Source organism: Bombina bombina, chromosome 12 (assembly GCF_027579735.1).
Source record: "Bombina bombina isolate aBomBom1 chromosome 12, aBomBom1.pri, whole genome shotgun sequence".
NCBI classification, from domain to species: domain Eukaryota; kingdom Metazoa; phylum Chordata; class Amphibia; order Anura; family Bombinatoridae; genus Bombina; species Bombina bombina.
The window spans coordinates 3,694,657-3,709,274 of NC_069510.1; the positions used below are offsets into that span (position 1 = coordinate 3,694,657).

Genomic DNA, 14,618 nt, shown 5'->3' on the forward strand with positions numbered 1-14,618 from the left:
ATACACTGTACAGTTGTGTTAAAGATTATTATACACTGTACAGTTGTGTTACAGATTATTATATACTGTACAGTAGTGTTACAGATTATTATACACTGTACAGTTGTTACATATTATTATACACTGTACAGTAGTGTTACAGATTATTATACACTGTACAGTTGTTACATATTATTATACACTGTACAGTAGTGTTACAGATTATTATACACTGTACAGTTGTGTTACAGATTATTATACACTGTATAGTTGTGTTACAGATTATTATACACTGTACAGTTGTGTTACAGATTGTTATACACTGTATAGTTGTGTTACAGATTATTATATACTGTACAGTTGTGTTACAGATTATTATACAATGTACAGTTGTGTTACAGATTATTATACACTGTACAGTTGTGTTACATATTATTATACACTGTACAGTTGTGTTACAGATTATTATACACTGTATAGTTGTGTTACATATTATTATATACTGTATAGTTGTGTTACAGATTATTATACACTGTATAGTTGTGTTACATATTATTATACACTGTATAGTTGTGTTACATATTAGTATACACTGTACAGTAGTGTTACAGATTATTATATACTGTACAGTTGTGTTACATATTATTATACACTGTACAGTAGTGTTACATATTATTATACACTGTATAGCTGTGTTACAGATTATTATACACTTTACAGTAGTGTTACATATTATTATATACTGTACAGTTTTGTAACAGAATATTATACACTGTACAGTAGTGTTACAGATTATTATACACTGTATATTTGTGTAACAGATTATTATACACTGTACAGTAGTGTTACATATTATACACTGTACAGTAGTGTTACAGATTATTATACACTGTACAGTTGTGTTACAGATTATTATACACTGTATAGTTGTGTTACAGATTATTATACACTGTACAGGAGTGTTACATATTATTATACACTGTACAGTTGTGTTACAGATTATTATACACTGTACAGTTGTGTTAAAGATTATTATATACTGTACAGTAGTGTTACAGATTATTATACACTGTACAGTAGTGTTACAGATTATTATACACTGTACAGTTGTGTTACAGATTATTATACACTGTATAGTTCTGTTACAGATTATTATACACTGTACAGTTGTGCTACAGATTATTATACACTGTATACACTGTACAGTTGTGTTACAGATTATTATACACTGTACAGTAGTGTTACATATTATTATACACTGTACAGTAGTGTTACAGATTATTATACACTGTATAGTTGTGTTACAGATTATTATACACTGTACAGTAGTGTTACATATTATTATACACTGTATAGTTGTGTTACAGATTATTATACACTGTACAGTTGTGTTACATATTTTACACTGTACAGTAGTGTTACAGATTATTATACACTGTACAGTAGTGTTACATATTATTATACACTGTACAGTTGTGTTACAGATTATTATACACTGTACAGTTGTGTTACATATTATTATACACTGTATAGTTGTGTTACAGATTATTATACACTGTACAGTAGTGTTACATATTATTATACACTGTATGGTTGTGTTACAGATTATTATACACTGTACAGTAGTGTTACATATTATTATACACTGTACAGTAGTGTTACAGATTATTATATACTGTACAGTAGTGTTACATATTATTATACACTGTATAGTTGTGTTACATATTATTATACACTGTACAGTAGTGTTACATATTATTATATACTGTACAGTTGTGTTACAGATTATTATAAACTGTACAGTAGTGTTACATATTATTATACACTGTACAGTAGTGTTACAGATTATTATACACTGTATAGTTGTGTTACAGATTATTATACACTCTACAGTAGTGTTACATATTATTATACACTGTATAGTTGTGTTACAGATTATTATACACTGTACAGTTGTGTTATACATATTATATACTGTACAGTAGTGTTACAGATTATTATACACTGTACAGTAGTGTTACATATTATTATATACTGTACAGTTGTGTTACATATTATACACTGTACAGTAGTGTTACATATTATTATATATTGTACAGTTGTGTTACATATTATACACTGTACAGTAGTGTTACAGATTATTATACACTGTACAGTAGTGTTACATATTATTATATACTGTAAAGTTGTGTTACAGATTATTATACACTGTACAATTGTGTTACATATTATTATACACTGTACAGTTGTGTTACATATTATTATACACTGTATAGTTGTGTTACATATTATTATACACTGTACAGTAGTGTTACATATTATTATACACTGTACAGTTGTGTTACAGATTATTATACACTGTATGGCTGTGTTACATATTATTATACACTGTACAGTAGTGTTACAGATTATTATACACTGTACAGTTGTTACATATTATTATACACTGTACAGTAGTGTTACAGATTATTATACACTGTATAGTTGTGTTACAGATTATTATACACTGTACAGTTGTGTTACAGATTATTATACACTGTATAGTTGTGTTACAGATTATTATACACTGTACAGTAGTGTTACATATTATTATACACTGTATAGTTGTGTTACAGATTATTATACACTGTACAGTAGTGTTACATATTATTATACACTGTATAGTTGTGTTACAGATTATTATACACTGTACAGTTGTGTTACATATTATTATACACTGTACAGTAGTGTTACATATTATTATACACTGTACAGTTGTGTTACAGATTATTATACACTGTACAGTAGTGTTACATATTATTATACACTGTATAGTTGTGTTACAGATTATTATACACTGTACAGTTGTGTTACATATTATTATACACTGTACAGTAGTGTTACATATTATTATACACTGTATAGTTGTGTTACAGATTATTATACACTGTACAGTAGTGTTACACCCCAAGGCAGAACATGCAGTGATCTGAGATGTCATCACAGAAAATGCAGCATGTCTGCAGAAAGAATAGGACACATGTAGGAACTCTTAGCACTTTCACTTTACAGCACTGCTCCCCATTAGACTGTTCACTTCAAATAGAGCTTTTCTCTTTCTGCACTGTTAGTTTTCCTTAACAGTGCATCCAGAGCAAAGTGCTGTTTGAAGAGAACAGTCAAATTAGGAAGCAGCACTGCAAAGCAGCAGTACATTTATTGTTGACTGTCTCTCAGGGAATCTTTCAACCCTCCCCCTTAGCCTTTCCTGACCTACAAAGCTGTGACTTCTGAATGTACCTTTTTTATTACTACATTTATACCTTGTGAAGTTAGATTAAAAAAAAAAGTTAAAAAATGTTATTTGAGAAATTTTAAGAACTTAGCTTTACTCTCCAGTTAATCAACACATTGCACTTGAGCTAGTGCTTTAGTGTAATTTAAGTGTAACTACCTAATTTAAAATTGAATTTTATTTGAAAATGACCTGCAGAAAAAAATTCTCAAAAAAAATCTCATCGCAGAAAGTGAAGAAAAGTTCTGCCTCTGGGGTGTTACATATTATTATACACTGTATAGTTGTGTTACATATTATTATACACTGTACAGTAGTGTTACATATTATTATACACTGTACAGTTGGGTTACAGATTATTATACACTGTACAGTTGGGTTACAGATTATTATACACTGTATAGTTGTGTTACATATTATTATACACTGTACAGTAGTGTTACATATTATTATACACTGTATAGTTGTGTTACAGATTATTATACACTGTACAGTAGTGTTACATATTATTATACACTGTATAGTAGTGTTACAGATTATTATATACTGTACAGTAGTGTTACAGATTATTATACACTGTACAGTAGTGTTACAGATTATTATACACTGTATAGTTGTGTTACAGATTATTATACACTGTACAGTAGTGTTACAGATTATTATACACTGTACAGTAGTGTTACAGATTATTATACACTGTACAGTTGTGTTACAGATTATTATACACTGTACAGTAGTGTTACATATTATTATACACTGTATAGTTGTGTTACAGATTATTATACACTGTACAGTAGTGTTACATATTATTATACACTGTACAGTAGTGTTACAGATTATTATACACTGTATAGTTGTGTTACATATTATTATACACTGTACAGTAGTGTTACATATTATTATATATTGTACAGTTGTGTTACATATTATACACTGTACAGTAGTGTTACAGATTATTATACACTGTACAGTAGTGTTACATATTATTATATACTGTAAAGTTGTGTTACAGATTATTATACACTGTACAATTGTGTTACATATTATTATACACTGTACAGTTGTGTTACATATTATTATACACTGTATAGTTGTGTTACAGATTATTATACACTGTACAGTAGTGTTACATATTATTATACACTGTACAGTTGTGTTACAGATTATTATACACTGTATGGCTGTGTTACATATTATTATACACTGTACAGTAGTGTTACAGATTATTATACACTGTACAGTTGTTACATATTATTATACACTGTACAGTAGTGTTACAGATTATTATACACTGTATAGTTGTGTTACAGATTATTATACACTGTACAGTTGTGTTACAGATTATTATACACTGTATAGTTGTGTTACAGATTATTATACACTGTACAGTAGTGTTACATATTATTATACACTGTATAGTTGTGTTACAGATTATTATACACTGTACAGTAGTGTTACATATTATTATACACTGTATAGTTGTGTTACAGATTATTATACACTGTACAGTTGTGTTACATATTATTATACACTGTACAGTAGTGTTACATATTATTATACACTGTACAGTTGTGTTACAGATTATTATACACTGTACAGTAGTGTTACATATTATTATACACTGTATAGTTGTGTTACAGATTATTATACACTGTACAGTTGTGTTACATATTATTATACACTGTACAGTAGTGTTACATATTATTATACACTGTATAGTTGTGTTACAGATTATTATACACTGTACAGTAGTGTTACACCCCAAGGCAGAACATGCAGTGATCTGAGATGTCATCACAGAAAATGCAGCATGTCTGCAGAAAGAATAGGACACATGTAGGAACTCTTAGCACTTTCACTTTACAGCACTGCTCCCCATTAGACTGTTCACTTCAAATAGAGCTTTTCTCTTTCTGCACTGTTAGTTTTCCTTAACAGTGCATCCAGAGCAAAGTGCTGTTTGAAGAGAACAGTCAAATTAGGAAGCAGCACTGCAAAGCAGCAGTACATTTATTGTTGACTGTCTCTCAGGGAATCTTTCAACCCTCCCCCTTAGCCTTTCCTGACCTACAAAGCTGTGACTTCTGAATGTACCTTTTTTATTACTACATTTATACCTTGTGAAGTTAGATTAAAAAAAAAAGTTAAAAAATGTTATTTGAGAAATTTTAAGAACTTAGCTTTACTCTCCAGTTAATCAACACATTGCACTTGAGCTAGTGCTTTAGTGTAATTTAAGTGTAACTACCTAATTTAAAATTGAATTTTATTTGAAAATGACCTGCAGAAAAAAATTCTCAAAAAAAATCTCATCGCAGAAAGTGAAGAAAAGTTCTGCCTCTGGGGTGTTACATATTATTATACACTGTATAGTTGTGTTACATATTATTATACACTGTACAGTAGTGTTACATATTATTATACACTGTACAGTTGGGTTACAGATTATTATACACTGTAAAGTTGGGTTACAGATTATTATACACTGTATAGTTGTGTTACATATTATTATACACTGTACAGTAGTGTTACATATTATTATACACTGTATAGTTGTGTTACAGATTATTATACACTGTACAGTAGTGTTACATATTATTATACACTGTATAGTAGTGTTACAGATTATTATATACTGTACAGTAGTGTTACAGATTATTATACACTGTACAGTAGTGTTACAGATTATTATACACTGTATAGTTGTGTTACAGATTATTATACACTGTACAGTAGTGTTACAGATTATTATACACTGTACAGTAGTGTTACAGATTATTATACACTGTACAGTTGTGTTACAGATTATTATACACTGTACAGTAGTGTTACATATTATTATACACTGTATAGTTGTGTTACAGATTATTATACACTGTACAGTAGTGTTACATATTATTATACACTGTACAGTAGTGTTACAGATTATTATACACTGTATAGTTGTGTTACATATTATTATACACTGTACAGTAGTGTTACATATTATTATACACTGTATAGTTGGGTTACAGATTATTATACACTGTATAGTTGTGTTACATATTATTATACACTGTACAGTAGTGTTACATATTATTATACACTGTATAGTTGGGTTACAGATTATTATACACTGTACAGTAGTGTTACATATTATTATACACTGTATAGTAGTGTTACAGATTATTATATACTGTACAGTAGTGTTACAGATTATTATACACTGTACAATAGTGTTACATATTATTATACACTGTATAGTTGGGTTACAGATTATTATACACTGTACAGTAGTGTTACATATTTTTATACACTGTATAGTTGGGTTACAGATTATTATACACTGTACAGTAGTGTTACATATTTTTATACACTGTATAGTTGGGTTACAGATTATTATACACTGTACAGTAGTGTTACATATTTTTATACACTGTATAGTTGGGTTACAGATTATTATACACTGTACAGTTGTGTAACCGATTATTATACAGTTACTTTACTTTTACTGCTGTAACATAAACATTGAACGTTTCAATAAACTTTATTGATAAGTGTTTGCCATCACGTGACACCTTTGGCCTGTTACTATATAGGCAGGCTGAGTAGTTGATAGCTGAGTAGTAGATCTCGGTTTTCGGAATGGCGCTAGGGGTTAGTGAGCTCTGTAGTTTTCTGATCTAGTCTGGACATAGTTTCGTGTAACACAGGGGAGCTGAGCGTGTGCACAAGAGGTACGTGCGGGTTACACGTGTCGTTCGTGTCTTGGGTAGGTAGAGTACTTTCATGTGCGTTACCGCGGGACACTACCTATATTTGTGTGGCGCAGACTTATGACGTCACTTTCTCTACATGTGTTTAGTAAAGTAGCTTGTTAGTGTGAGGTAAAGTAACCTGTGTGTTCAGCGCAGAGTTTAACCGATAGATCTGCAGCTTCACTTAGCCCCTGCCTGCAGCTTCACTAGCCACTACACTAGCCCCTGCCTGCAGCTTCACTAGGCACTACACTAGCCCCTGCCTGCAGCTTCACTTAGCCCCTGCCTGCAGCTTCACTAGCCACTACACTAGCCCCTGCCTGCAGCTTCACTAGGCACTACACTAGCCCCTGCCTGCAGCTTCACTTAGCCCCTGCCTGCAGCTTCACTAGCCACTACACTAGCCCCTGCCTGAAGCTTCACTAGCCACTACACTAGCCCCTGCCTGAAGCTTCACTAGCCACTACACTAGCCCCTGCCTGAAGCTTCACTAGCCACTACACTAGCCCCTGCCTGCAGCTTCACTAGCCACTACACTAGCCCCTGCCTGAAGCTTCACTAGGCACTACACTAGCCCATGCCTGCAGCTTCACTTAGCCACTACACTTGCCCATGCCTACAGCTTCACTTAGCCCCTGCCTGCAGCTTCACTAGCCACTACACTAGCCCCTGCCTGAAGCTTCACTAGGCACTACACTAGCCCATGCCTGCAGCTTCACTAGCCACTACACTTGCCCATGCCTACAGCTTCACTTAGCCCCTGCCTGCAGCTTCACTAGCCACTACACTAGCCCCTGCCTGCAGCTTCACTAGCCACTACACTAGGTCCTGCCTGCAGCTTCACTAGCCACTACACTAGCCCCTGCCTGCAGCTTCACTAGCCACTACACTTGCCCATGCCTGCAGCTTCACTTAGCCTCTGCCTGCAGCTTCACTAGCCACTACACTAGCCCCTGCCTGCAGCTTCACTAGCCACTACACTAGCCCCTGCCTGCAGCTTCACTAGCCACTACACTAGCCCCTGCCTGCAGCTTCACTAGCCACTACACTAGGCCCTGCCTGCAGCTTCACTAGCCACTACACTAGCCCCTGCCTGAAGCTTCACTAGGCACTACACTAGCCCATGGCTGCAGCTTCACTAGCCACTACACTTGCCCATGCCTACAGCTTCACTTAGCCCCTGCCTGCAGCTTCACTAGCCACTACACTAGCCCCTGCCTACAGCTTCACTAGCCACTACACTAGCCCCTGCCTGCAGCTTCACTAGCCACTACACTAGCCCCTGCCTGCAGCTTCACTTAGCCCCTGCCTGAAGCTTCAGTAGCCACTACACTAGCCCCTGCCTGCAGCTTCACTTAGCCTCGGCCTGCAGCTTCACTAGCCACTACACTAGCCCCTGCCTGCAGCTTCACTTAGCTCCTGTCTGCAGCTCCACTTAGCCCCTGCCTGCAGCTTCACTAGGCACTACACTAGCCCCTACCTGCAGCTTCACTAGCCACTACACTAGCCCCTGCCTGCAGCTTCACTAGCCATTAAACTAGCCCCTGCCTGCAGCTTCACTTAGCCCCTGCCTGCAGCTTCACTAGCCACTACACTAGCCCCTGCCTGCAGTTACACTAGCCACTACACTAGCCCCTGCCTGCAGTTACACTAGCCACTACACTAGCCCCTGCCTGCAGTTACACTAGCCACTACACTAGCCCCTGCCTGCAGCTACACTAACCACTACACTAGCCCATGCCTGCAGCTTCACTTAGCCCCTGCCTGCAGCTTCACTAGCCACTACACTTGCCCATGCCTGCAGCTTCACTTAGCCCCTGCCTGCAGCTTCACTAGCCACTACACTTGCCCATGCCTGCAGCTTCACTTAGCCCCTGCCTGCAGCTTCACTAGCCACTACACTAGCCCCTACCTGCAGCTTCACTTAGCCCCTGCCTGCAGCTTCACTAGCCACTACACTAGCCCCTGCCTGCAGCTTCACTAGCCACTACACTAGCCCCTGCCTGAAGCTTCACTAGGCACTACACTAGCCCATGCCTGCAGCTTCACTAGCCACTACACTTGCCCATGCCTACAGCTTCACTTAGCCCCTGCCTGCAGCTTCACTAGCCACTACACTAGGTCCTGCCTGCAGCTTCACTAGCCACTACACTAGCCCCTGCCTGCAGCTTCACTAGCCACTACACTTGCCCATGCCTGCAGCTTCACTTAGCCTCTGCCTGCAGCTTCACTAGCCACTACACTAGCCCCTGCCTGCAGCTTCACTAGCCACTACACTAGCCCCTGCCTGCAGCTTCACTAGCCACTACACTAGCCCCTGCCTGCAGCTTCACTAGCCACTACACTAGGCCCTGCCTGCAGCTTCACTAGCCACTACACTAGCCCCTGCCTGAAGCTTCACTAGGCACTACACTAGCCCATGCCTGCAGCTTCACTAGCCACTACACTTGCCCATGCCTACAGCTTCACTTAGCCCCTGCCTGCAGCTTCACTAGCCACTACACTAGCCCCTGCCTACAGCTTCACTAGCCACTACACTAGGCCCTGCCTGCAGCTTCACTAGCCACTACACTAGCCCCTGCCTGCAGCTTCACTAGCCACTACACTAGCCCCTGCCTGCAGCTTCACTTAGCCCCTGCCTGAAGCTTCACTAGCCACTACACTAGCCCCTGCCTGCAGCTTCACTTAGCCTCGGCCTGCAGCTTCACTAGCCACTACACTAGCCCCTGCCTGCAGCTTCACTTAGCTCCTGTCTGCAGCTCCACTTAGCCCCTGCCTGCAGCTTCACTAGGCACTACACTAGCCCCTACCTGCAGCTTCACTAGCCACTACACTAGCCCCTGCCTGCAGCTTCACTAGCCATTAAACTAGCCCCTGCCTGCAGCTTCACTTAGCCCCTGCCTGCAGCTTCACTAGCCACTACACTAGCCCCTGCCTGCAGTTACACTAGCCACTACACTAGCCCCTGCCTGCAGTTACACTAGCCACTACACTAGCCCCTGCCTGCAGCTACACTAGCCACTACACTAGCCCCTGCCTGCAGCTACACTAGCCACTACACTAGCCCCTGCCTGCAGCTACACTAGCCACTACACTAGCCCCTGCCTGCAGCTACACTATCTCCTGCCTGCAGCTACACATAATAATCTGCTGTAAGTAGTTATGTTACTTTAATATTTGATTATTTAGCCGCTTTAGTTTATAAACAAGAGTAGCTATACAATTTTAGTGTATTTAGTTATTTCTCGGCTGCTGTGTTTTTGCACATTAAGAAAATGAACATACTTTGTGTTTGCAGGTGACAGATGGCTTCCTTGGCGAGTAAAGATTCTTATTTCCAGAGTCTGGGCAGGAAGGTGTGCGCGCAGCAGAATACAGAGCTCCGCAAGCGAAAACCAGGTGAGCAATGAGCAACAGACCCAGTTACACAAGGAGCACTTTTCTCTTGTATCAGTTCTGTACGGTTGTGTGTGTGTGTGTGTGATCTTATGGGGTCTTATCTAACACGTTGTGTATTTAGTTATATAACTGTTATTAGCAGATATAGCTGTATCCGTTCTGTACGGTTGTGTGTGTGTGTGTCATCTTATGGGGTCTTATCTAACACGTTGTGTATTTAGTTATATAACTGTTATTAGCAGATATAGCTGTATCCGTTCTGTACGGTTGTGTGTGTGTGTGTCATCTTATGGGGTCTTATCTAACACGTTGTGTATTTAGTTTATATAACTGTTATTAGCAGATATAGCTGTATCAGTTCTGTACGGTTGTGTGTGTGTCATCTTATGGGGTCTTATCTAACACGTTGTGTATTTAGTTTATATAACTGTTATTAGCCGATATAGCTGTATCCGTTCTGTACGGTTGTGTGTGTCATCTTATGGGGTCTTATCTAACACGTTGTGTATTTAGTTATATAACTGTTATTAGCAGATATAGCTGTATCAGTTCTGTACGGTTGTGTGTGTGTCATCTTATGGGGTCTTATCTAACACGTTGTGTATTTAGTTTATATAACTGTTATTAGCAGATATAGCTGTATCAGTTCTGTACGGTTGTGTGTGTGTGTCATCTTATGGGGTCTTATCTAACACGTTGTGTATTTAGTTTATATAACTGTTATTAGCAGATATAGCTGTATCCGTTCTGTACGGTTGTGTGTGTGTGTGTGTCATCTTATGGGGTCTTATCTAACACGTTGTGTATTTAGTTTATATAACTGTTATTAGCAGATATAGCTGTATCCGTTCTGTACGGTTGTGTGTGTGTGTGTGTGATCTTATGGGGTCTTATCTAACACGTTGTGTATTTAGTTTATATAACTGTTATTAGCAGATATATCTGTATCAGTTCTGTACGGTTGTGTGTGTGTGTGTCATCTTATGGGGTCTTATCTAACACGTTGTGTATTTAGTTTATATAACTGTTATTAGCAGATATAGCTGTATCCGTTCTGTACGGTTGTGTGTGTGTCATCTTATGGGGTCTTATCTAACACGTTGTGTATTTAGTTTATATAACTGTTATTAGCAGATATATCTGTATCCGTTCTGTACGGTTGTGTGTGTCATCATATGAGGTCTTATCTAACACGTTGTGTATTTAGTTTATATAACTGTTATTAGCAGATTTAGCTGTATCCGTTCTGTACGGTTTTGTGTGTGTGTGTCATCTTATGGGGTCTTATCTAACACAATGTGTATTTAGTTTATATAACTGTTATTAGCAGATATAGCTGTATCCGTTCTGTACGGTTGTGTGTGTGTGTGTCATCTTATGGGGTCTTATCTAACACGTTGTGTATTTAGTTTATATAACTGTTATTAGCAGATATAGCTGTATCCGTTCTGTACGGTTGTGTGTGTGTGTCATCTTATGGGGTCTTATCTAACACGTTGTGGCCTAGATTTAGAGTTCGGCGGTAGCCGTCAAAACCAGCGTTAGAGGCTCCTAACGCTGGTTTTGGGCGCCCGCTGGTATTTGGAGTCAGTGATTAAAGGGTCTAACGCTCACTTTACAGCCGCGACTTTTCCATACCGCAGATCCCCCTACGCCATTTGCGTAGCCTATCTTTTCAATGGGATCTTCCTAACGCCGGTATTTAGAGTCGTTTCTGCAGTGAGCGTTAGAGCTCTAACGACAAGATTCCAGCCGCCTGAAAATAGCAGGAGTTAAGAGCTTTCTGGCTAACGCCGGTTTATAAAGCTCTTAACTACTGTACCCTAAAGTACACTAACACCCATAAACTACCTATGTACCCCTAAACCGAGGTCCCCCCACATCGCCGCCACTCGATTAAAATTTTTAACCCCTAATCTGCCGACCGCCACCTACGTTATACTTATGTACCCCTAATCTGCTGCCCCTAACACCGCCGACCCCTGTATTATATCTATTAACCCCTAACTTGCCCCCCACAACGTCGCCGCAAGCTACTTAAAATAATTAACCCCTAATCTTCCGACCGCAAATCGCCGCCACCTACGTTATCCCTATGTACCCCTAATCTGCTACCCCTAACATCGCCGACCCCTATGTTATATTTATTAACCCCTAATCTGCCCCCCACAACGTCGCCGACACCTACCTACACTTATTAACCCCTAATCTGCCGAGCGGACCTGGGCGCTACTATAATAAAGTTATTAACCCCTAATCCGCCTCACTAACCCTATCATAAATAGTATTAACCCCTAATCTGCCCTCCCTAACATCGCCGACACCTACCTTCAATTATTAACCCCTAATCTGCCGACCGGAGCTCACCGCTATTCTAATAAATGTATTAACCCCTAAAGCTAAGTCTAACCCTAACACTAACACCCCCCTAAGTTAAATATAATTTTTATCTAACGAAATAAATTAACTCTTATTAAATAAATGATTCCTATTTAAAGCTAAATACTTACCTGTAAAATAAATCCTAATATAGCTACAATATAAATTATAATTATATTATAGCTATTTTAGGATTAATATTTATTTTACAGGCAACTTTGTAATTATTTTAACCAGGTACAATAGCTATTAAATAGTTAAGAACTATTTAATAGTTACCTAGTTAAAATAATAACAAATTTACCTGTAAAATAAATCCTAACCTAAGATATAATTAAACCTAACACTACCCTATCAATAAAATAATTAAATAAACTACCTACAATTACCTACAATTAACCTAACACTACACTATCAATAAATTAATTAAACACAATTGCTACAAATAAATAAAATTAAATAAACTATCTAAAGTACAAAAAATAAAAAAGAACTAAGTTACAGAAAATAATAAAATATTTACAAACATAAGAAAAATATTACAACAATTTTAAACTAATTACACCTACTCTAAGCCCCCTAATAAAATAACAAAGCCCCCCAAAATAAAAAATTCCCTACCCTATTCTAAAATACAAATATTACAAGCTCTTTTACCTTACCAGCCCTGAACAGGGCCCTTTGCGGGGCATGCCCCAAGAATTTCAGCTCTTTTGCCTGTAAAAAAAAACATACAATACCCCCCCCCAACATTACAACCCACCACCCACATACCCCTAATCTAACCCAAACCCCCCTTAAATAAACCTAACACTACCCCCCTGATGATCTTCCTACCTTGTCTTCACCATGCCAGGTTCACCGATCCGTCCTGGCTCCAAGATCTTCATCCAACCCAAGCGGGGGCTAGACATCCACTGAAGAAGTCCAGAAGAGGGTCCAAAGTCTTCCTCCTATCCGGCAAGAAGAGGACATCCGGACCGGCAAACATCTTCTCCAAGCGGCATCTTCTATCTTCTTCCATCCGATGACGACCGGCTCCATCTTGAAGACCTCCAGCGCGGATCCATCCTCTTCTTCCGACGACTAGACGACGAATGACGGTTCCTTTAAGGGACGTCATCCAAGATGGCGTCCCTCGAATTCCGATTGGCTGATAGGATTCTATCAGCCAATCGGAATTAAGGTAGGAATTTTCTGATTGGCTGATGGAATCAGCCAATCAGAATATAGTTCAATCCGATTGGCTGATCCAATCAGCCAATCAGATTGAGCTCGCATTCTATTGGCTGATCGGAACAGCCAATAGAATGCGAGCTCAATCTGATTGGCTGATTGGATCAGCCAATCGGATTGAACTATATTCTGATTGGCTGATTCCATCAGCCAATCAGAAAATTCCTACCTTAATTCCGATTGGCTGATAGAATCCTATCAGCCAATCGGAATTCGAGGGACGCCATCTTGGATGACGTCCCTTAAAGGAACCGTCATTCGTCGTCTAGTCGTCGGAAGAAGAGGATGGATCCGCGCTGGAGGTCTTCAAGATGGAGCCGGTCGTCATCGGATGGAAGAAGATAGAAGATGCCGCTTGGAGAAGATGTTTGCCGGTCCGGATGTCCTCTTCTTGCCGGATAGGAGGAAGACTTTGGAGCACCGGATTATGGATCGCCAACCCCCGCTTGGGTTGGATGAAGATCTTGGAGCCAGGACGGATCGGTGAACCTGGCATGGTGAAGACAAGGTAGGAAGATCATCAGGGGGGTAGTGTTAGGTTTATTTAAGGGGGGTTTGGGTTAGATTAGGGGTATGTGGGTGGTGGGTTGTAATGTTGGGGGGGGGTATTGTAT

The 14,618-nt window shown here is 38.7% G+C and overlaps 2 protein-coding genes across 2 annotated transcripts in view; both read left to right on the forward strand.

The window, feature by feature from the left end:
* MED22 (mediator complex subunit 22) overlaps nt 1–10,389 on the forward strand; it is a 156,960-nt gene extending 146,571 nt beyond the window's left edge. The window contains exon 5 of the mRNA XM_053695761.1: nt 10,289–10,389. Coding sequence (XP_053551736.1) covers nt 10,289–10,292 — 4 coding nt within the window. The 3' untranslated portion in view covers nt 10,293–10,389. The remainder of the gene's footprint in view (nt 1–10,288) is intronic.
* The window catches only part of SURF6 (surfeit 6), a 79,895-nt gene continuing 75,569 nt past the window's right edge, over nt 10,293–14,618 (forward strand). The window contains exon 1 of the mRNA XM_053695757.1: nt 10,293–10,389. Within this exon, the coding sequence (XP_053551732.1) occupies nt 10,296–10,389 (94 nt within the window). The 5' untranslated portion in view covers nt 10,293–10,295. The remainder of the gene's footprint in view (nt 10,390–14,618) is intronic.